Source organism: Artibeus jamaicensis, unplaced genomic scaffold (assembly GCF_021234435.1).
Source record: "Artibeus jamaicensis isolate MK-2021 breed Jamaican fruit bat unplaced genomic scaffold, CSHL_Jam_final scaffold_3272, whole genome shotgun sequence".
In the NCBI taxonomy this organism is placed as follows: Eukaryota; Metazoa; Chordata; class Mammalia; order Chiroptera; family Phyllostomidae; genus Artibeus; species Artibeus jamaicensis.
In genome coordinates, this window is record NW_026522039.1 from 941,088 (window position 1) to 962,833 (window position 21,746).

The following is a 21,746-nucleotide window of genomic DNA, read 5'->3' on the forward strand; positions in this document are numbered from 1 at the left end:
TACATCCATGTAACATTTCATTACATGAAATGTTAAAGGGAGGGACTTATTTAAGGAAAAGATCAAAACTATGAACACTAAAATGGCAACAAATTCACAAGTATCAACCACTGAATCTGAAAAAACAAGCTAAGGAAACAACTAGAACAGAAACAGAATCAATCATAGATATGGGTATCACTTGAAGGGTTATCAGCTTGGAGGGGAAAGGGGGTGAATTGGGGGAAATATGCAAAGATTAAGAAACATATATGGTATGTACAAAATAGACAGGGGGAGGTTAAGAATAGTAAAGGAAATGGAGAAGCCAAACAACTTTATATGCATGACCCATGGACATGAACTAAGGGGGAGACGGCTGGAGGGAAGGGAAATACTTGGCAAAGTGGGGCAAAGAAGGAAAATTGAAACAATTATAACAGCATAATCAATTAATATATTTTATTGATTTTAGATTGATCTAAAATATATTAACTCAATATATTTTAGAAAAGATAAATGAAGTGATCAGTCTTAGGCATCCAATGCAGCTATGTGTTTGCCATATTCCCGATTATGGCTGTTCACAAACTCCAGTGACCACCAAGGATCGTCTAGACAGCCCATGAACAGACTAGGTGCCACCCCCCAGCTGCACGGTAAGTTCCTGACCCAGTACCTCTGGAGTGGGTGGGACCTGAGAATGTGCTTTTCAAATAAGTTGCAGTGATATTTATATCTAGGTCAGAGTAACAGAATGATGAAGGGCAGGTGAGAGACAGACATTCATGTGTTCTCATTTCACTGTGAGATGTTCATGTTCATAACTGAAAGATCATATCCCACAAAGAAACAAAATTCTCAGAACCCACAAGTCCTCAAGAAAATAGTACTGTTTTGATTAAACTGGCCTGGTTCGGGTTCAGCTGGGTTCCAGGCAGACAAATCCTCATGGAATTAATGGTGCAGAGCTGTACAGAGGGCCTTGGCACAGCTCCCTGGGTCCTCTGCTACCTCAGGCCATAGAATGATTACTTTCAGGAAGAAGTTCAACTGTTCCCTGTGTCTCTCATGGGTCCTGCCTATGTCTCTAGTTCACTCATAACATCTGGTTTCTGATTATGAGATATCAAACACTGTTGGAGCCAGTGGAAGGTGGAGCATGTCTGAAACAAATTTATCAGTGATTTTCCTGATATCTGAGCCATGAACTTTAGGCTAGCAGATGGGTGCAGACTGTAGGCAGATTCAGGAAGAGCCCATACCTAGGAACCTTGAGATAAGATAAGATAAGGACTATAAATCTGACCTGGGCTCAGTGAGTGTCTGGGCACCTACCTCTAAGTGAAACAGGATAGTAACAAGCTAGGAAAATTCCTTGGCAAGTTGAGTAGGAAAACAGACAGATGGCTGAACACAATGGCCGAGGAATATACATTCATGTACAAAGATTCACTGCCCTGGAGTAAATCTAGGCCTCAGTTGTATTTTAGCTCCAGGAGCAGAAAAGCAGCAAAACCAGGTGGGTAATGCCAGAACCAACTGCAATAACTAATGGCCCGTCCTGTCACTGACTCATAAGTGGAGGCCAGTACTCTTCCTGACAGGGCACAACTGCAGAACTGATGAATATCCTGCAGACACCCTCTCCTGAGATTCCCGCCTGCAAGAGCGAGATAGAGCCTCAAGACAAAGGGCCGAGAACACACACACTCCTCTGGGAAACAGTTCCCTTTCCCTTCTTCCCTGCTTGCTTCCCCACAGGCATGCCTCTCCTAAATTCTAAAGAACCCCAAGACTTGCAATCAGGGGAGCAATGGGCAGAACAGCTTGGCCTAGACCAATCCCCTGAATCTGTCCCAAGACCCCCTTTCCTCTGAGTTCCCAGTGGGCTAAGGCAGCCAAGTCTCTACTGTTGCTTCCTCTATGCTAAGCCCTTCCTTGTCTTATTGTCCCCAACTTTATTAAACATATCCTCATAGTCACCTGGACCCATATTGTGAAGTCTTTCCTATACAAAGTCAAGAACCCACACATTATTGCTGGCCCTAGGCAGCCCCACTCTGGGCCAGACCCCTGTATGGTAACAGGAGCACCATTCTACTGCTGCCTTAGTCACCTAGGTGTGCTTTCACTTGACTCTGAGGCTCCTCCCGGCATGTGAGTGCACTAGCTTCACCTCTCTTCTCCAGTTCTTTTACTTTCTTCAGTTCTTATGGTTTCTCTAGTTGCATTGTTTCCTCTCATCCCTCTCCATTTATGGTTCCAGATGGATTTGCCTTTCATTCTCTGGATGTCTTTAAAGGTATGTATGTATGTATGTATGTGTGTATAATTATATTGATTTAGTTTAACATATTTTTTAACTAATTAAATTCAGAAAAAGTAAACAGCATATTCAAGGTAGCAGGAGAGCTAAATACCTGGTTGCAATTATTTTCTAAATCTTAAATTTGTTTTTGTTGGTGCCATAGAGACATAGCTTCCCTGCAAGGAAGACCACCCTAAGGCACTGCACCCTTTCTTATCATTGACAAGTCCTTTCCAGCTGAGTTGCCACAGTCCCTTCTGCTAAATATAACTGTCTGAGGGAGAAGAAAATTTGGGGATAAGAAGCTTTGGGAAGCCTGTCCAACATGGAAGTGGAGTTTGGGTAACAGGCAGCTGAAAGGAAGCCTAATAGGAGAACAGGGGCAGCTGGGTCCCTGGCCTCTCTCCAAGGAGAATGGGGGGCTTAAACCACAGCAGCAACACTGAAGTCAGAAGAAAAGAGAGAGGTGACATAAAGCGAGGGCCTCTTGTTCTCCCCTGAACAGTGGCAGCCCTTGAGAGCCTGCACAGCTCCAGGAGCCCCCTGCCAGAAGCTTCTATTATTCCCCCACTCCTCCCCCAGTCCCCTGTAAGAATCCCTGCCTCCCCTCTGGACAAGGACCCTATGTGGTTGATATGCTGTTCTGCTGTGTGTGGAGTGGAGAGGACCCAGAGAGGAAGCAGCTGAGAAAGAAGTTTGTCTTTTCTTGCCATACTCCACCACCCTGATCTACATTTAATCCTAGATCCAAATGTTCCTCTGCTCTAAATGGGAAAGAAACTCATGTTGACTACCCCCCCACACCAATTATGTTGATGGACAAATCAGCTGATTTATGCCAGGCATGGTGACCACCACCTGCCTTCTATAGGAAGAAGCAAACCCCTGGCACTGCAGGACCCTTGATGGGACAGATGGTCATCAGCTCACACCCAAAGCAGGTGTCCACTGCCTCTGGCTGAGTCCCAACCAACCCTGGACTTGGAGTTCTCATGCTCTGTTCCCAAGACCACTCTAAAAACACATCCACCAGTTCATATTGCCACCAAACTCCTCAAAGGCAAACACTCTCCACTGCCCATGTCCTCTTAGTGCTTTGGAAAACCTGAGAGGCCATCTGCCCGGTGCGGCCACCTTTTTGCAGACTGGAACACCAAGGCCAGAGGGCTGAATAGGTCACTCATGGGTACACAGCCCCTAGTGGTACAGGCTGACCAATGATAGCCCTCTCTGGAAAATGTGGTCAGTGCTTTTCACTCCTGAGTTACATCTGCCCCTTGCACACTGAAGTGTCCCAGTTTAGACCAAATATGACATATGGCCTCATTATTATGTCTCTTGTAACATGTAAGGGTTGAGCAAGTACAGAGTCAGGGATGATACCACAGTAGCATTGGACCAATCCTGTAGTAAGGCAAAGGGCCTTAGGGAACTTGGGGATGGTGGACACATTAATGCAGACCTGGCTGGAGAACTGGGGAACCAGAAGCAAGGCCTTTGGTCAAAAGTCTACATGAGCCCTGGCTGGTGTGGTTCAGTGGATTGAGTGCTAGTGAACTAAAGGGTTGCTGGTTGAGTTCCCAGTCAGGGCTCATGTCTGGGTTGTGGGACAGGTCCCCAGTAGGGGGGTATGTGATAGGCAACCACACATTGTTTCTCTCCCTTTCTCCCTCCCTTAGCTAAAGAGCCAGACATGCCAGACCTCAAATCACAGGCAGAAGTCTAATAAGTTAAGCAGGGGAAACTTGCGTTGAGTAACATAGGAATGAGCAAGTTAGTGGACAGATGATTGAGGGTCAGTGTCATGTGCCCGACCCTGAGAACACCAAAGCCAGCAAGTCACAGGCCCTGCCTGGAGGTGCTCAGGACATCCATCAGAAGAGCGAGACCTACAGTCAGGAAGACTTAGGGGCAAAGGACCTCCTGCCAGAACCTGTCCAGCCTATACCCAGTGGCTGGGTCAAAGCTTTAAAGTGGTGAGTACCCTGCTTAAAGCCTTCCTTCACTGCAGCCGTCTCTAGTCAATCTGTACTGCCTTGCATGCACCTGCTACCTGCATACATCTGTGTCCCTCACCCCTCACCTGGACACCCCACACACTTATTAGTGCCCCTAACAAGCCCTACCAGTGTTTTGTATTAAGAAGGATCCAGGTTATCTCTTAATAAACTGCACTCATCCATTTGCCAGCCAGTGAAATGATCCCTGGTTCTGACAGTTCTGGGAGGGAGCAGTGTGGAGGCTGCAGTTCAGGAAGGGGGCCAGGTGGAGAATGATTGTGTAGGAGGCCAATGTGGAGGGAGGCTGAGAAAGGGGCAAGGACAAGAACCCTAAGGCAGATGAGAAAGGTGGGTTGAGGAAGAGGATAGGGGCAAGAGCCACAGAACATCTGGTCCTAAATGACACTGCCCTGTACAACCGGCCCAGCTCACTTTTGCCCTGTGCAGAATAAGGACAGGCAGAACTGCAGGAGGCCTGAGTGGGGCCAGATGGGCTAAACTGGCACACCACCCAGCGCTTGCCCACCACACACCCAGTACTTCTCAGAAGGAACCTTGCAGGACAGATCCAGACACATGCTGCTGCTGCTGCCCCCTGCAGACAGTGAGGGGTGTGACATGCCAGGAGCCCACCCTTTCCAAACACACCTTGAAGTGTGTTTGGAAACCTGCCACAGGAGTGGCAGGCACTCACTGGCCTGTATCAGGCTCATACACTGGACCTTCTCATTGTACAAGTGATGACCCTTAAGCAAAGAGACATTGGAAAACCCCCACCTAACTGCAGGTGACCTGGTGTACATCAGACTGGGAGCATGTGGGGGGCACAAAAGCATAGTCACTGGGCATCTATTAGGTACCAGGTGTGTACTGCTAGGTGGTGGAGAGACTGAGGCCCAGCTGCTCACTTGAAGGCATGGTTCAGAAGCACTGTTACCACTCCTTGAGACATGGGACATGGTATAGGAATGGGGTACACGAGGCTCCACATCGCCCACAACCTGACTGCTTCACTCTCTTTAACAAAATTCCTTGACCATTCCAGGATTTCCAGCCAAACTTCCTAAGAGGTGACTCCACCCACTGCCTCTGTTGTGTCACCTCTGGGTATTGTGAAGTCCTTAACTCAAGGGCTCTAGTTTGGATTCTTAAGAACCCAACTGCCTCCATCTCCTTCTACAAGTTGGGATAGACTGGGCACTCCCGCTGTGCCTGTTTCTCGTCTGGCAAAGGCAGCTGTCGTGCCACCCACCCCACAGTGGGGGTACAATGAGTCAATGTACATACCTGGCACAGGACATGCCCTGGGCTGGTGCTGGCCTCTGCTGTCAGGATCCTATGGGGGCACTTGCACTGTGGTCATTTTATTCCACTAGGAAGCGTCATCAGCTTTAACTTTCCTGGTCTCATGTGGCAGGTGATTTTGCAAGAAACAGGCAGCCACAGCCAGTCCTTCTTTCCTGGGTCCCTTTACACCAGGAGCCTTACAGGTGTGCGCTGCCAGGGACTAGGGAGAAAAGGATGAGCTGGGTATCATCTTAGAAAGCTCAGCTGCCCAAGGACACAGGCCATGCATTCATAGAGCTTTTCTAGGGATAAATGGAACACCACGGCACCCATCCACCTTACCACACTTCCCTTCTCAGTAAAGGCAGCCTCACACCTGGACAGTACCTGTCAAAGGGTGCAAGTATACGTTCCATAAACATTGGCTACTAACGTCCCATCGAGGTCACCAGTCACTGCTCTGCCCTCCTGTCCTTTGCCATCCCCTACAGGGTCTTCAGACCTCATTTCCCACCAAGTTTCCAGTGGGTCTCCCACTCTCCCAGCAGCACCTTCTCCATTCCTTTGGCCAACCCCAACCCTCAGCTACCTGAGTATGCAGGTGCAGCCCTGATGGGGCTCAGCCAGAAGCCTTCATGTACCTCATGCTCCTGAAGTTCTCCGTCCTTCTCCACTTGATGCCACTGGATAATTCACAGGCTGGGGTCAGAAGGCACTCAAACGCTTCTTGCCCCACAACAGAGCAAGCCTGCACTTTGGAGTCACCCTTTATATGTTAGAATGTGATTTCAGATAGAACAAAAATAACTAAGTATGACCTAACAGTTCAGTGGACAAGAAATCATTCACTATATGAAATTCAGAGCTAGCCAGACAACCTGTGTATTTACTAAATCCTGTAACCCTTTCTTCATACTCACTCACATCTAGGAGTAGCACTCATGTGGATAATAAGCAGCCAGCAAGTCCACACCACTCCACCCTACATACCTGTCCCCACCCAGCAGGCAGGGTGGGAAGCTTCCCCTGTGGGCTTACTCCAGCCAGAAGCCTCCCCTTCTGAAGCCTCCCCTGTGGGCTCACTCCAGAAGCCAGAAGCCTTCCCTTCTCCCCTTGGCCTGGCTAGATCAAAGATCCAACTCTTCTCTATCTCCCTGGGGCCTTCCCTGACCACTCCACTAAAAGAGACCCTCATCACCCTGCTATTCCCCTCTCTCTATGCTCCTTTCTGTGGTAGGAGAGGTAAACATTACTGTTACATAAACTATTTTATTTAAATAAAATCAGGGACATTTCCCCCCATACTGGCACATGCACACACATACACAGCTATGACTACCTCGAACCCAGAGGTTGTCATCGTGACCATCCTGCATGGACCCTGGAACAGGGAGACAGTGTCCATGTGCAGGCCAACTGCTCTGCTCACAGCAGCACGCCAGCCCAGCCCTCCTAGCCTGGGACAGGAACCACCAGTCCCTCCAAGGCCCCCAGGCTCAGTGCAGCTTCCCCGCCCTGCCCCCACACAGGCTGAGAGCACTACCAGACACCTGGAGTTGTTCCCTGTGAAGGGTGAGTCCTCTCTCAACACCAAGGGCAGCTGCCACTCTTGGGCATTCCCCAGGGACCTTCAAGTAGTATGGTTTGGTTGGGGGAAGAGCACCAAATTCCTAACTCCATCCTGCAGGAGGCCAAGATCCAGCTCAGCATCCTTTAAAGTAAACCTCACTCCACATCAGGACCTCATTACCTCTCTACTCCCAACAGGGACCCTAGCAGAGACCCACTAGCACCTTAGCAATGTTGAGGGTCCAGTCCTGCTGGGAAAGCAAAGCACATGGGAGCCCATGGTCCCATGTTGACACTGGGGTCAGGTTTCACCTTTCCTGACAGCAGCACCCTTCAAGTCTTGCTCTGGGGCACCCAGAACAAAGTGGATCAGGTCATGAGAATGGAGCACTGAAGGGACAGAGGTTGTGTCTTCCAAAGGCACACAGCCTCACAATGCATCTTACAAATCACACACAGGTCAACTGAGACAGAACATAGGGGCAGGGCTGCCAGGAGGGCTCTGCCACATCCCTAGGGCCCCTCAGGAGACAGAAAGGTAGGAGGAATGCCTGTCCATCCACTCAAGCTGGGGGGCTTTGAGATGCTGGATTCAGGTCCTACCTTCTGTGATGGGCTTCCCTGTGCTTCCCAGACCAAATTACCTGAAGGAAAAAGCCAGGCAGGAGAATAAATGTCAGAGGCCAGCAAAGGGCATGGACAGACTGTGAGGACCAGAGATAAGCCTTCTGATGATGAGTAAGGCAACACCTGGGAGGGCGGGGAGGAGGCGGGGTACAAATGACAAGAGGACTCAGTCACAGCCAACCCAGCCTCTCCAGGGGAAGCAAGACCCCCAGCACAGGAGTTGGGAGCCCATGTGGCCCTGCACAGGCCAGCAGTGGTAAGGGACACAGCCACCCTGAGCATTGGCTACAGACTGATGCTGCGCTGGTGGCGGCCCCCATGGCCCCTGCTCTGGGGACCCAGCCCCTGGCCATCTAGACTGGCGTGGTCCGAGAGGCCCCGAAGGTGTTCCACGGAGTCACACTTTTGTAGGTCCGAGGCCACTGTACGCAGACTCAGCAGGCTCAGCGTGTCCGAATCCCGGGCAGGAGCAGGCCCCAGGCTGCAGCCCTCTTCTGGGGCTCCACCCTCAGCCCCCTCAATGATCCCGCTGTCTCCATCCTCCTCTGGCCTAGCCTCAGCGCCCACAGGGGAAGACCGCCGGGGACCTGGTGGGTGTGGGGGCAGGCCCCTGCGTCGTGCATGAATCTGTTCACTGATCTGCTCCAAGTTGCGCAGGGCCACAGAGTAGCGGGTCTTGGCCTGAGCAACCTGCTGCTCCAGCTCTGTCACCTTAGCTTTGTGCTCCTAAGGAGGAAGGGAAGGAGGAGCTGAGTGACATAACTCAGTAGGCAATGCTCCACAGATGGGAGCTGCCACTTCTCTCAGCCCCACTGGGCAGCCCCTCCCCATCTGCTCCTGCTCCCCCCCCCGCCACACCCATCCAAACCAGGCCCTGCTGGAACGTAAGCCCAACAGCATCTTCCACCCAGGCCCTCATCCCCACCCACCACTCTTCTCTTCTTATGGTCCTCTTTCTCTATCTAGCCAGCTCCTCTTCCTCATCCTTCCTGGTTTCCCAATTCTCACTTTTTCTCCCTTACCTCCCTACAACTCCATTCTCAGCCAGCATCTGTCCCCAACCCCAACCCATGCTCCTTAACGGACTCCCCAGCCACCACCTGTCTCATCTAGCTGGCCTGGCAATGGCGCAGAGGCAGACCACACACTGCCCTGCTGCCCTCACTTTCTATGTCTGCATCCCCCTGCCTGTCCCTCCCTCCCCACAGCTACCTCCAGGATCTGGCTGAACTGGGCCTTGAGCTCAAAGTAGGGGCGGCTCTTGCCAATGGCCCGCCGGAGGGTCTTCTGCAGGGCTTGCACCCGAGCCTCAGCCTGCTGGCACAGCTGTGTCACCCGCTGGTGCTCCCGCTCTCCACGAAGCCGCTCCTCCTCCGCCTCGTTCACCTGGCCCAGGCAGGGCAGATGACAAACGTCACTGAGCTGGGGGACATGCTCCTGACCGTGTCATCAGCCCTCCACTAGGCTGCCACTCCAAACATTTCCTCGGGGGAAACCCCCACTGTCTGCAGAGGCTGAAAGGGCATGGATCCTGAAACCCACAGAATAGTGGGTCCTTGCACCTGCCATTGTTACCAGCACTACTGCCACTTGGTTTTTCTGCTCCCAGGAGGGTGGTGGGCCCTCTGGACAACTTGTGAACCTATTGGGAATGTCTGTCTGGGCACATCTGCCACAGTCATCATCCTCAGGGAGCCCTCAGTACCAGGGGTGGGAGCTGGGGGAAACCAGAGGAGCCCCAGTGAGGGGATCCACAGTTCACTGGGTTCTCTGGGTTTTCATGACCCAACAGGGAGCAGGTAAGGGTTCCTGCCACCTTGTCCACCAGGATCGGGGGCCAACCCAGCCACACCCTGGGCAGACACACACTAGAGTCCTATCAAGCCCTGCCACTCACAGCTCAAAAGGCCCTCCCCAGTGCTGCACTCCTCTGTGTGAGCTCCTGCTCTATGCAATGTGGGGGCCTGGACTAAGGAGCCTCAGAGAACCTGAGACATGACCACCCCTCAGAAGCTCACATTTGCTCTCTAGACTAAATGTGCCCCCCTCAAAGCTCACATGTTGGAATCCTAACTGCCATGTTGACATTGTTGTAGGCAGCCCTCTGAGAGGTGATTAGCTCATGGGTGGGATTAGTGCCCTGATAAAAAGGCTCTGGAGAGCTCCCTCACCCCTTCCAACATGTGAGGATACAATGAAAAAATGGCCAGCTGTCTAGAAACCAGAAAGGGGACACTCACCAGGCATCAAATTTGCCTGTGTTTTGATGTTGTACTTCCTAGCCTCCACAGCTATGAGAAATAAACACTTCCTGTTTAAAACAAATGTTTAAGACATTTGCTATATATTATTTTGTTTTCTTAGCTTGAATGGACTGAGACACTTGCTCTTTACACAGTGAAAGTGGCAGACTAAAGCTGATGCCAGGAATCCTCCTACTCCCCAGGCCCCTCAAGTGACTTGGAAATGATACACAAATTACACTTCAAATATCAAGTTACAGTGGCAGAGCTTAAAAGCAAGAAAGGGAGAATATTCTGAAGACAGAAGGAATCATGGCAGAACATAATAAAATGTGCATGCTGACTGCAGAGCATCCAGCAGGGTTGGACTGTTTGGGTTAGTCCCAAACCTGGAGGGAAATGTTCAGAAGATGCCAGAGAGTCTGAGTCCAGAGGACATGTACATGAAAAGCACTGGAAGCCAAGCAGGACAGAGCAAGGAACAGATGTGCCAGAATCAGAGTTAAAGCTGAGGAAAGGCTAGAGTGGAAAATAGAGAAAAAGGAGTAGAGTGGGTGTGAGATAAAGAGGCAGCAAAAGAAGCAAGGAAAATAGGGGAAGGGACTTGTTTCGACAGCCTGGCTCACCTTGCAGGTGGCGTGGTTGAGCATCTCCTGCCACGTAGGGTCCAGACGGTTCTTGTCAGCCATGACTCCCTGCTCAGCCACAAATACCATCTCCCGGGCAGCGTTGTGCATGCTCACAGCCCGCTCGTACCGCAAGGCTGCCTTCTGTGTCTCCTGCTGGGCCTGGGGGGAGAGGGTCGTCAGAATAGGGAGCCCTGGAGGGCCTCCCCATGGACCATGGAGACCTATCCTGGGTGAGGACAAGAGGAGGAAGGCCCGCTGCAATGTCGGCTTCACTTTTCACTCTAGGATGAGAATAAATGTTAACGAAGGAAGCAACATTCTACAAAGAGTATGTTTAAGGGTATGGCCTGAGAGAAGATGGGAAATCATGATGCTGCCAGTGGAGCATGAGCAAGTGAGACCCAGCAGTCTCAGGGGCTGATGGCCTTCTGCTGGACGGAGAACAAAAAAATGTTCACCCCATGTTAGTTGCAATGGGATTAGTAATGTGGACCAAGTCTCACAGAAAGAAAGTATGCCTCAAACCATCAACTCTAGTCAAGCACGTAAGGTAAGAGAAATAATCAGACTAGCAGTCAGAGGCAGTCATCCCAGCTTCGCTTACCACACAAAATACTGGACACAAACCTAAGTTCAGTTCCAAGGAACTGGTTATATAAATATAGTACATCTTATGAAAGGAAATATTCAGTAGCCCTTAAAAAGGCATCAATGAATGAGTATTTACTGACATGGGACTATGTCAATAAGTAAAAGAGAAAACAAAAACAGCATACAACCCTTGCTGGTGTGGCTCAGTGGATTGAGCAACAGTCTGAGAACCAAAGGGTCGCTGTTTCAATTCCCAGTGAGGGCACATGCCTGGATTGCAGGCCAGGTCCCCAGTAGGGGGAGCATGAGAGGCAACCACACATTGATACTTCTCTCCCTCTCTTTCTCTTTCCCTTCCCCTCTTGTCTAAAACTTAAAAAATTTTAAAGAAAATATATTTTTTTAAAAGGCAGCATACAGCCCTGGCAGCATCAACTGGTTGGAGGACTGTTCCATAAACTGAAATGCTGAACAGGGGTTTGATTCCTGGTCAGAGTACATGGCTAGGTCACAGGTTTAGTCCTTAGTCAGGGCACATGTGACAGGCAACCAAAAGATGTTTCTCTCCCCCTCTCTTCTCTCTCGAAAATAAATAAGCATGTCCTCAGGTAAAGATTAAAATAATAATAAACTAAAAAATGTAGCATATATTGTGTAATACCACTTTGACATAGTTTATACAATAATTTCAATGGGTTATCTGTACTATATTAATCATGTCTTGTACTTTCTGTATTTTATAATGCTTTGACTCGGCAGGGGCTGTGCTGGCCCTCCCAGTGCTAACTAATTCCTGAGATAAACTACCCTGTGAGCACACCTTTCACATTCAAACCAGCCAACCCAACACCCACCACTTCCTGTATCTGATTCTCACATACCAGCCAATACTGCCTGTTCTGAATCACCCAGAGCCATGTACAAAACAGCTAGGGCCCACTCCCACAACTCAGAGCCCAACCCCATGACTCAAACCATCCCACCCTAAGTTTGGCTAGAGTGGCCTACCCTGCCTTACCCATTTCTTCCCATGAAAATCACATAAAAGGGCCTGGGCCAAGCTTTCTCCTTATGCTTTCAGACTCCTGACCAACCCAGGTGCTTCTTCATGTGGCTGTGCATGATGTCGCAGGACCCCTGCTCTCAGGAACTGCCATTGTCTCTGTCATCTCACCATACATGACCAAAACAAATTCCAGGCACAAAGATCATAAAATATGTACACAATAGAATCTGGGGTAATTTTTGTTTTCTTCTCTTTCTCTTGTTTTACTATTACAGTTTTCTAATGGTGAATCCACATTATTTGTATAAAGAAAAGGGAGGAGGAAGGGTAAAGAAGGGGAGGGTAAGAAAAAAAAGAGATATGAACCAAAGGGAAGAGAAGGAAGAGAAAAGCAAAGAGAAAAGGTGATCTGTCTCCCACTCTGTACAGAAGAAGAATCCTTGCCCAGGCTCAGCACACAGCACTTCCAAAGCAAGGGTCAGGGGTCTATACCTCCTTAGCCAGCCGCCGAGCCTCATAATAGGGTCGAGCCTTCTCAATGCAGCTCCCTAAGTGGGAGCCCTGAGTGTTGAGCTTCCTCGCTGACTCCTGAAGGATCCTCCGATAGGTGGTCCTGGCCTCCTGGCAAAGGGACAAATGTGTGGGCAGAGGGCACATTGTGTGCAGATCCCAATCCCTCATTTCCCATATCTCCCCTTTTCCTGCCACTGTGCTGAAAAGGGAGGGAGACCCATGAAGAAACCTGGGGCAGAACACTCACATCCAGCTGCAGCTCCACCTGGTTGATCTCCTCGCTGGCCTGGTTCAGGTGCTCCAGCTCTTCCTGCCACAGACAAGGGCAGAGTTAGAGACTCCAGTGGGCCAGGTTCGGGGGATAGGTGCATGCATAGAGGAAGAGTCCACCCAAGTAAGGAAAGGTAGAATGCAGAAGAGCACTGCTCCTCTGTGTCCGACACTAACACACAGTCTCCAGTCATCTCGCGAGTTACCTGTGTCATGCAGTAAAACCCCCACTTTAAAGGTGAGGAAATCAAGGTTTGGAGAATGAAATACTCATGCACACAGCAATCTGGCGGCAGCCTGTTAGCTCTCCCTGAGACCACACCACCTCTTCCTTGACCTCCAGCCAGAAGTCTCCTCAGTGCTCACACTCTCTTCCCTGAGCCACTCACTCAACATGCATTTACTGTACACTTACACACCTCAGCACATAAGATTTGAGAATACAGGGCTCAGAAGGTGACGGCTCGTGACCCAGCAAGTAAGCAAGAAACCCTCATGGCATGAGGAGCCATGGAGGAGTGGGCCTGTTAGGTGGTGGGGACAGCAGAGTCACCTACCTGGGCAGCACAACGCCAGGGCAGAATACCCAGAGTACTTGCCCCCAGACTGGACCTTGATGGATGTACAGGAAATACCAGTGACGGGCAGGTGCCAGGAGGCAGGTGCTCAGGTGAGAAGCCAGCAAGGCTGGGGCACAGGGGAGGGGCACCTCTCAGAGCCCCGTGTGACCTGGCTTATCTGAGCATATGAGAAATGAGTGGAGAGCCCAGGGAGACAATGGTAGCAACTGTCAGCAGTACTCCAGCTGGAGGAAGAAAAGACAGGTCCAGGGAAATGCAGGATGCAGAATTATAAGGGCCTGATGGACAACTGAGATCAGATTAGGGAAGAATGCATGATTCAAGAGGCCTTGAGGCCTGCTCAAGAGTAGGGTGACAATAACCCCAGGTTCCCATCCAGTAGATCCTGGGGGAGAAAAGAAGAGCCTCAGGAAGACATCACCAGACATAATGGACCCAGGACAAGCTAGAACAAAGAGCAGGTACAAGTGTTGGCCCCAAGTTTCCACCCTGACCTTTCTCAGCCAGTTTCCTGGAGCCCAAAAAGCCAAGGACATTTCTGAGGAGGAGCAGTGTCCCAGGTGATGTCTGGTGCTCAGCTGAGTCCCTGCAGGAGCCCTGCAGCAGCCAGCCCGACTCATCTGTGTCTGCCTGCTGCCCATGCCCAGCCATGGCCTGCATCTGGCCAGGAGTCACAATGCCACCACCAGCTCCCATATGCCTCATTTGGCTCTTCCAGCAACCCAGTGTATGATACCCCTTAGTCTTTTTATTTCTATACCCCTCCTCAAACCCTGAGATTTGAGTCTATAAGTAAGAATCTAGGAAATCAAGTCACATGTCCTAATTATAGTAAAGGAAGAACACAAAGACAGACAAACAACAGAACCAAAAACAAAGATATGAAAGCACTCTCAGCCTGCCTCCAAGATTGTTTCACACTGGATGGAACAGAGCTGCCCAACGAAAATAAAATGGCAGCCTCATGTGTACATTAAAAGAAAAAAAAGGAAACCAAACAGATGAAACTGTAACACTTTTCATTTAACCATATATGCCCAAGAAATTGTAATTTCAATTATGTTGCCAAAATAAATTATTAACACATTTTACGTTCTTTTTTAGGCTATGCCTTTGAAATATCCACAGGCATTTTGACCCTCGGCACACATCTCAGCCCGGCCAGTGGCACTTGGCTTCCATACTGGGCAATCTGATCTAGAAAGCGGTGCACATGGCCACCTGCTCAATCATACAATCTAGTATCCACAAGAAAACATGGCAGTCTGGAACAGAGGGAGCACCCAGCCACCACACAGCTCCCAGTTTCACTGCCTTCCCTATAAAGACACCAACCCAGCGCTGATGGAAGCACCCTAGTAGGCCCTCAGAGGAGGCAATTCCTATTAGGGTGAGAGGTCTCCTCTCCCCGTGGGCCCAGCTCACAGCAGTTTTGGAATCTAGGACAAGAGGTGCCACCCTGCCAGCAGTCCCACCAGCATCTTCCCTTTCTCAGCTCATTCTCTTGACAGACAAGAAACAATGAGGTGAGCATCCAGCCATCAGTGACAGAGCTGGGGCTGGACCCTGAACTTACCCTTTGACCAAGCTTTCCTGCTACTGTGACTACCCTCCTAGGATGTTCCTGGATGGACACCTCAGAGAAAACAGGAACATCATAACCTCAGAAAGCCATGGCTGATAGTAAAGGACAAGCCTCAGGAGAACAACAAGCATTGATTTGGGGGCAGAATAAGAGGAGTGGGGTGCAGGCCACTCTGCACTGTTCCCATAGGCAGACCAAGGTCCAGACTACCTCTACCTCTCACTCGGTTCCCTGGCCCAATGTGCTCCCAGTCCCTGACAAGATCATCAGAGAGGATGGCCCTATGGAAGCCATCCCCAATGGAGATAAAGAAAGGATGCACAAGGCTTTAGCTAGTGGTGAAGGGTGGGAATTAGCACTGGCACAGCAGCTCCAGAAATTAAAAGTCCTATGTTGAATGAGGCCTGCCCTTCAGTCAGTCACAAAGCTCTTTCTAGAGGGCTACAGAGAGGTGGAGGCTGCCAGGCTGCACCATTTGGGCAGCTGGTAACCTGTTTTGTATGGTCTGCCCTGCTAGGGACTCCTGACAGCTGCTGACACAGAACTCCAGGAAAATGAGGTCTAAGTCAGCAAATATTGCCCATCAATGAGCCTGTAGCCAGCAGGAAGGGTGACCTTACTGAAGGACACATGGTGCATTTCCAGGATGCCAGGCCACTCAAACTGCCAACATGCTTCTGCTGCCATTAACACACTAAGCCATGGTCAGAGGGTGGGGCAGGGTTGACACTGGGCCCATATCTTGGAAATAAGAGAAATAAAGCTGTCTGTGAGCCAAATCAACATTTCAGATGAAGAGGCAGAGGCTGCAAAGTCACCCTTAATAGTCTGGGAAGCAGCATCTGAGTGAATGTACTCACTCACCATAGAAACGAGTGCACTTATCACAAAGAGGCTAAGAAAGTTACTGAGGAGGAGATTCCCGGCACCACCCTCCTCCTCTGGAACCCTCCTTGTCTCACAGAGCACAAGACGAGCTTGGAGGCCTCAGAGAACTAGGCTGAGGTCAAGACCTGGGGAAGATAGAGCCAGTGGACTCCAGCTGGCTACCTTTGACTTGCAGAAGATCCTATCAGACAACTGGGCCATGGGCGGGCTGCCTGCCTTCCAAGAAACCCCAGTCCCCACATCAGAAAGAGCCTCACCTGAAGTTCCAGAAAACATCTGAACAGGATCTCTGTCTTCAGACGCTCCTGGCCCAGTGGCCTTGCCCAGGCTGCATGTTAGAATCACTTCGCGCCCACCCAGGCCAAGAGGATGCACACGTCCCGTCACAGCTCAAACGGGTGCTCTTAGAGCTCCCTGGTGGGTTTTGATGGATCTGTGGGTAAAGACCCACTGAATGCACCAAGAATCCACTTAATGCACTAAAACACATTATCAGGAGAACACAGCCTGTGCACTATCAGCAGAAAAAGGACCTGAAAAGACACATGCCCCACTGTCATCTATATCCGGAAGAGCCCAACTCCAGAAGGGCTGAATGCCAGCTACCTACTCCATGAAGGGTGCCCTCACAGCAGCCTGCCTCTCCCACATGGCAACAAGAGCTGAATTCTCACTGAGGCCAGAACACTGGTTGGGCTGAGGGCACCAATGAGGGAGGCCTGTGCAAGGACACCCTTCCTTCCTACATACTCCACAACACACACCCCACTTCAGCAAGTCACAGTGGGCTCACTGGAGGCTTGAGGATATCAGTATGCCCAGTGTACTCCAAACCTCACAAAGCTCATCCAATGGAACTACCCATGACAGAATGGCCTAATTCTACTTTGCCAACAGCATCTGGGGAACAGCATCTTTAATTTTTATTTCATTTTAATTGATTTTACTTAAGTAACCACTTGCATTTAGTGGCTATGTGATTGAAGACTGAAGCATCGGAGTGACTCTGTGTGGACACTGAGCATTACAGGAGCAGGAAGGACTGAGGGAAGAAGCTGCTGGATTCTCCTTGGGAGCAGTGCCAGGAACACCGCAAGGAGCATGCAGCACACCATATGGCCCTCCTCCCCAATGTGTACAGGGGTCTCTTTCCCAGAGCTACCTGCAAACTGTCATCAAGAGACAAACTAAAGAATTTATGAAACCATAAGATTCATAGGAGTGTCAGAGCAGGGTGGGAAGGAGTTGTACAAATCAGTGAGAACACCCCTTACTTTACAGATAAAGAAACTGAGGCTCACAGAGGTTATGTAACTTGCATGAAAATCACAAATCATCGGGCAGGAGTTTGCTTCAGTCTCAGCCTAAGGCTTTTTTCACTACAACTTGTTTCCTCAGTGGAGGATAATCTGTGGAACGAGCAGGAGAAATTGAGCTGAGTTCAATGCAATGCCTGTGGGACACAACAGGAATGTCACCAACTCTCCGCTGCTTCACATGCATCCCAGGAACCCCACCAAGATGGCAGGAAGGATTGTAGGACCAGCTCTGATTTCTTCTAAATACACGAAAGTAATCTACTAAAGGTTCTGGACAGAGAAGCCTAGGACTGCAAGCCTCCGAATGTGTTACTCACCTACAGGTGTGAGTTACCAGCACATCAGAAATTGTGAAGCTGCTATGAAGTTAAGGGCAGGGTCAGGCCCAAACACAGAAACATGCTGGCCTTCACCTGCCCAAGCAGCTTCCCAGGCTAGTCCTTCCCAGCCACTGCCTGGAATCACTCCAATCCAGCCTCCATTGGCCAAGCATCTCCTCCACCTGGTGCCCACCCTTCTCCATCCTTACCCATTACTACAGGTTTCCTTCCCAAAGACCTGACCAACCAAATAGCCTGCAAGTGCTCCAAGGCACTGGACAGCAGCAGCATCCTTAAAGCTGGGCATCTGTGTCACTGAGGACTGACACAGCTGACACACACAGGATTTTTTCACAGGCCTAAACCTCATGCCACCTCTACAACACATGAAAGGTCTCACCCTCTACAGATGTGAATACCCCTGGGAGGCAGTGATAAGGTGAGATCCTCTCCCAACCTCAAAGTTACCTCCTCTCACATTCCAGTCACACCACATATGAGCTGACTGGCCCTCTGCTTATTTGGAAACAATGGTTCTCCTCTGCATTGACCTGAAGCGTGCCTCCTATATCTGCCACCAATTTGTCCCTTCCCTTTCTCCAGTGAGGCTTCAGTAACTACAGCAGGCACTTGAACTGGCATGTCTTAGCATACCCAACACAGACTGATCTTTTAGTACTTGTCACACTGCACTGCCATGATTTGTTGACAAGACTGTTTTCCTTTCCTGCCCCAGTGCACCCATCTGCCAGCTCTCTAGGAAAGGTGGCACCCTTCTCTCTCCCCCTTCAGTCTCACCTGTATTCGAGGATCCAGCTCTTCCTCCTCCCCGGGGGAAAACTTGGACTCACTGCTGTTGCTTCCCTCTCCTCGGGGCTCCTCCGCGACTGGGCTCCGAGGGATTTCATCCTCCACAACCTCTGGCCGCAACTCCCCCTGAGGGGTCTCCCGGCCCCCTGGAATCTGCCTGAGTTCAGCCATGCCAATGGGGAGAGGGCACAGCCCTATGCACAAGAGAGGACTAACATGCTGGGGCCAGGGCCCCAGCTTGGGGTTTCCTGGGCTCTGGGTGGCAAGAAAGGTTTCTCTTCTCAAAGACTGTTTGTAAAGGGGGCACAGGAAGAACTCGCAACTGAGTTAAAGGTGGAGATTCCTGTCGTCAGCAGGGTGCCTAGCGCTATAGCCTAGTCTGTGCAAAAGTTGTTTTCTCCCAGGCACGGGGAGCTGCTGCTCCGAGGCCAGGGGCAGAGGAGGCCTGGATCCTGGGCCGAGGCCTGCGAGGAGGCGCACCATTCGGGAGGCCGGAGGCAGGCGCCTCGGGGCAGAGGTGGCAGGTGGACACAGTGCTGGGCCCGAGCAGAGGCCGCGGATAGGTGTCTGGGGAACTGCAAGGGAAACAAAGGTCAAGGCTATACTCAACCTCAGAACGTCGGGCATTAAGGACCCACTCTCGTTCTCCCACACCCCCGTAGTACGACTGGCGCCCACCTTAACTCCTCAGTCCTCGAAGACCCGAGGTCCGAGTCCGCGTCCCAGCCGCTCCCGCCCGCCCTCCAGCGGGCCCGGGCTCACTCTCCCGCACACCCGTCGGCAACTCGCAGCACCCACGATTCACCTCCCATTCACCAGCCCTGCCCCACCTCCTAGTCTCGCCAACTTGAGAAATCTCCGAGCTTCTTATCTCCAACCCTACACGCCTTCTCGAGTCCAGAAATGCTGTCTCCAGCTCTCCTGTACAGCCAGGTGAAGAGATCCCCGCACACAGCTCGCCTCAGTTTACCTTACCGTGCACGGAGTTCCAAACAACCTTTCTCCGCCCTCCGCAACAACCCTGTCCAACCCCAAACGACGGAACCAGAGGAAGCGGAAATACACCACGTAGTTACGACGCCCTCCGCCACCCCCGCCCACGCCCTCCTTCCAGCCGGCTTCTCCTGGATTCCTTGACGCTCGCCCCGCCCAGCCTTCAGTTTCCCCACAAAATGGTGTCCGGCAGGGCTCAGGTCGCCACCTTACGTTGTAAGCCGTACTCCACTACAGCTGAGTGAGGTTGTAATATGAGTGAGCTTTTCTGAGGAATCCAGGAAGGGAGATGGAAATATAGAGAGCCTGGTGGGTACAGAAGTGCTATACATAGGACAAAGGCTGAACGACTCCTTCTGAGAGAGTGTTGCCATCTTGCTTTACGGCCCCGAGCTCTGGGAGGAGGAAGAAACTTCCGGCCTCGACCCTGAAGTCAGGAGCGGCCCCGGAAGTGAGCTGGTGGGCTTTCGTCACTCGCGTCCTTCGACTCGCGGGCTCTGCTGTTGGGGTTGAGTATAGTTCTCCACAAGTGTTTGTCCTCACTTCAGTAAAGTCAGCGGTGCCCTAACATAACATTGTCTGACACACGGTTCCAAGGGTTAAATCTCGCCTTCGAGCGCTAGTGGCCCAGCCCGGAACCCTGTCCCTGTTACCCGGAACGTCGTGTCGCTGGGGTCGCGGCTACCCGCGACCACTAACCAGAAATCTGCCCGGTGGGACTCCGCGCTCTCGGCGCTCAAAAGCCCGCCACCAGGAGTTTGTTGTAAGACCTGTGAGTCAGGTAAAGGACCTGAGCACTGCGACCTAGTCGCCACTGGCAGGTGTCGCCAGGCGAGGCTGAGAGAACGTGGTGTTTCTGCCAAAGGCCTGAATTCTTGAGATGGGGCCAAGGTTCGCCCTCGGTGTTGAAGGCTGCGTTACCAAGGACCCCTCCGTCTTCCCTCACTTCTTAGTCTCCACGTGAAAAAAAAAATGTTTTAACAATCAGAGCCAAATATTCCTTTGAAAGTGAGTGCAAAGAGATTTTCCCACAAAATTATAAACTTTATTTTTTAACTTCCAAGAGTGATGCTGCTCACCGCTGTGGGTCAGCGGGACTGTCTCAAGTGGACAGACGTTCATAATAAACGCTTCAGTGTTCTGTCATTCTCCTTTTTATTATTCAGGTGCCTACAAAAACCATGAGAGTTACATATACAAATCAAATAGTTTTTTTATTTCTTTTCTAGCAATCACTTTAATTTTGTAAAACTGTAGTGACTGCATTTTACCCACCTGTGTTCCCTGGCCCAAATCCCCCCCACTGTCCCAACATTCATCACATTTGTTTCTTGTCCTACAGCTCTTTTCCTTGTGCAATCGTGACTTTTAGTTGTCATAGGTCTTTGCTACATTTGTTGGAAACGTGCTGAAGACCTGTAATGCCCCGACTGCCATAATCATGTCCTGAAGTAGTAGCGTCCTTGATGTGTGCACTGGCCTCTCCCAGGATTGACCTTCCCTCATGGAGACCAAGTGCCCAGCCATCATGTCTAGGTTTGGAAATTTCGAGTAAGAGGAGGTTGGCCGCTGTGCACTGCTTGTTTGAGGCCTGCATAGAGGTGGTGAATGAAAGCTCTTTTCTAGGCCTCACTCCCCAGTGGACCTTTCTGGAATGATGGAAATGTTTGGTGTCAGATCTGTACAATGTGGTTGTCACTGGCGGTGTGTAGCCATTGAGCACTTGAAATGGAGGTGGTATTGTTAAGGAACTGTCTTTTAATGTAATTCTAATCTAAACAGCCACAGGTAGCTAGTGATTCCATCATTTGACAGCACAGTTCTAGGGCATGCCTTTCCTATAATCTCTTCCCAACACATGTTGAACTTTCACATCTTCAGTACAAAACAGATTTCTCTCAATCTCCATTGTCATTTGTCTCAGCTCTACTTCCTTGCCTCCCATTTACATCTGCAGTCTGGCTTCCACTCGTGCCAATACACAGCAATTGTACAAACAAGCTCATCTGTGCTCTGAACATTGCCAAATCACTGACATCTGACCCTGGATGGTTTCTTGTTTCTCCTGCATGTTTAGGTCCTAAGTCACCCTTTTTCTGGGTTTTCTCTTACTTCTCTGGGGTATTGATTCATTCCTTCATGCAGTATGTCTTCACTGAGAGACTACTATGTGCCAGGATTTAAGGTAATGAGAAAAAGGACATTCGCATGTAGCTTATAGTCTG

At 50.5% G+C, this 21,746-nt stretch overlaps 1 protein-coding gene across 3 annotated transcripts; it reads right to left on the reverse strand.

Moving 5' to 3' along the window:
* Nucleotides 1–426: 426 nt before the first annotated feature.
* SH3BP5L (SH3 binding domain protein 5 like) lies at nucleotides 427–19,593 on the reverse strand. 3 transcript variants are annotated; one of them, XM_037166430.2, is made up of 7 exons: nucleotides 19,359–19,593; nucleotides 18,517–19,103; nucleotides 13,003–13,065; nucleotides 12,735–12,863; nucleotides 10,643–10,804; nucleotides 8,986–9,159; nucleotides 427–8,499 (listed from the first exon to the last, which is right to left on the reverse strand). In XM_037166430.2, exons 2-7 carry the CDS (start codon nucleotides 18,697–18,699, stop codon nucleotides 8,059–8,061), a joined length of 1,152 nt encoding a protein of 383 aa, XP_037022325.2. In that variant the 5' UTR covers nucleotides 18,700–19,103; nucleotides 19,359–19,593; the 3' UTR covers nucleotides 427–8,058. The 3 variants fall into 3 exon arrangements, with proteins under 3 accessions (XP_037022325.2, XP_053513027.1, XP_037022334.2); XM_053657052.1 differs by having other exon boundaries at nucleotides 19,504–19,561; XM_037166439.2 differs by lacking the exon at nucleotides 19,359–19,593 and adding an exon at nucleotides 19,207–19,352.
* Between the last annotated feature and the right edge of the window lie 2,153 nt (nucleotides 19,594–21,746).

Excerpts from the sequence above, each read along its gene's own strand:
- SH3BP5L (XM_037166430.2), bottom strand. The coding sequence starts at position 18,699 with ATGGCTGAACTCAGGCAGATTCCAGGGGGCCGGGAGACCCCTCAGGGG. Across the intron at positions 13,066-18,516 it reads AGCTGGATCCTCGAATACAG|GAAGAGCTGGAGCACCTGAA; the intron begins GTGAGACTGAAG and ends TGTCTGTGGCAG. Across the intron at positions 12,864-13,002 it reads AGGTGGAGCTGCAGCTGGAT|GAGGCCAGGACCACCTATCG; the intron begins GTGAGTGTTCTG and ends TCCCTTTGCCAG.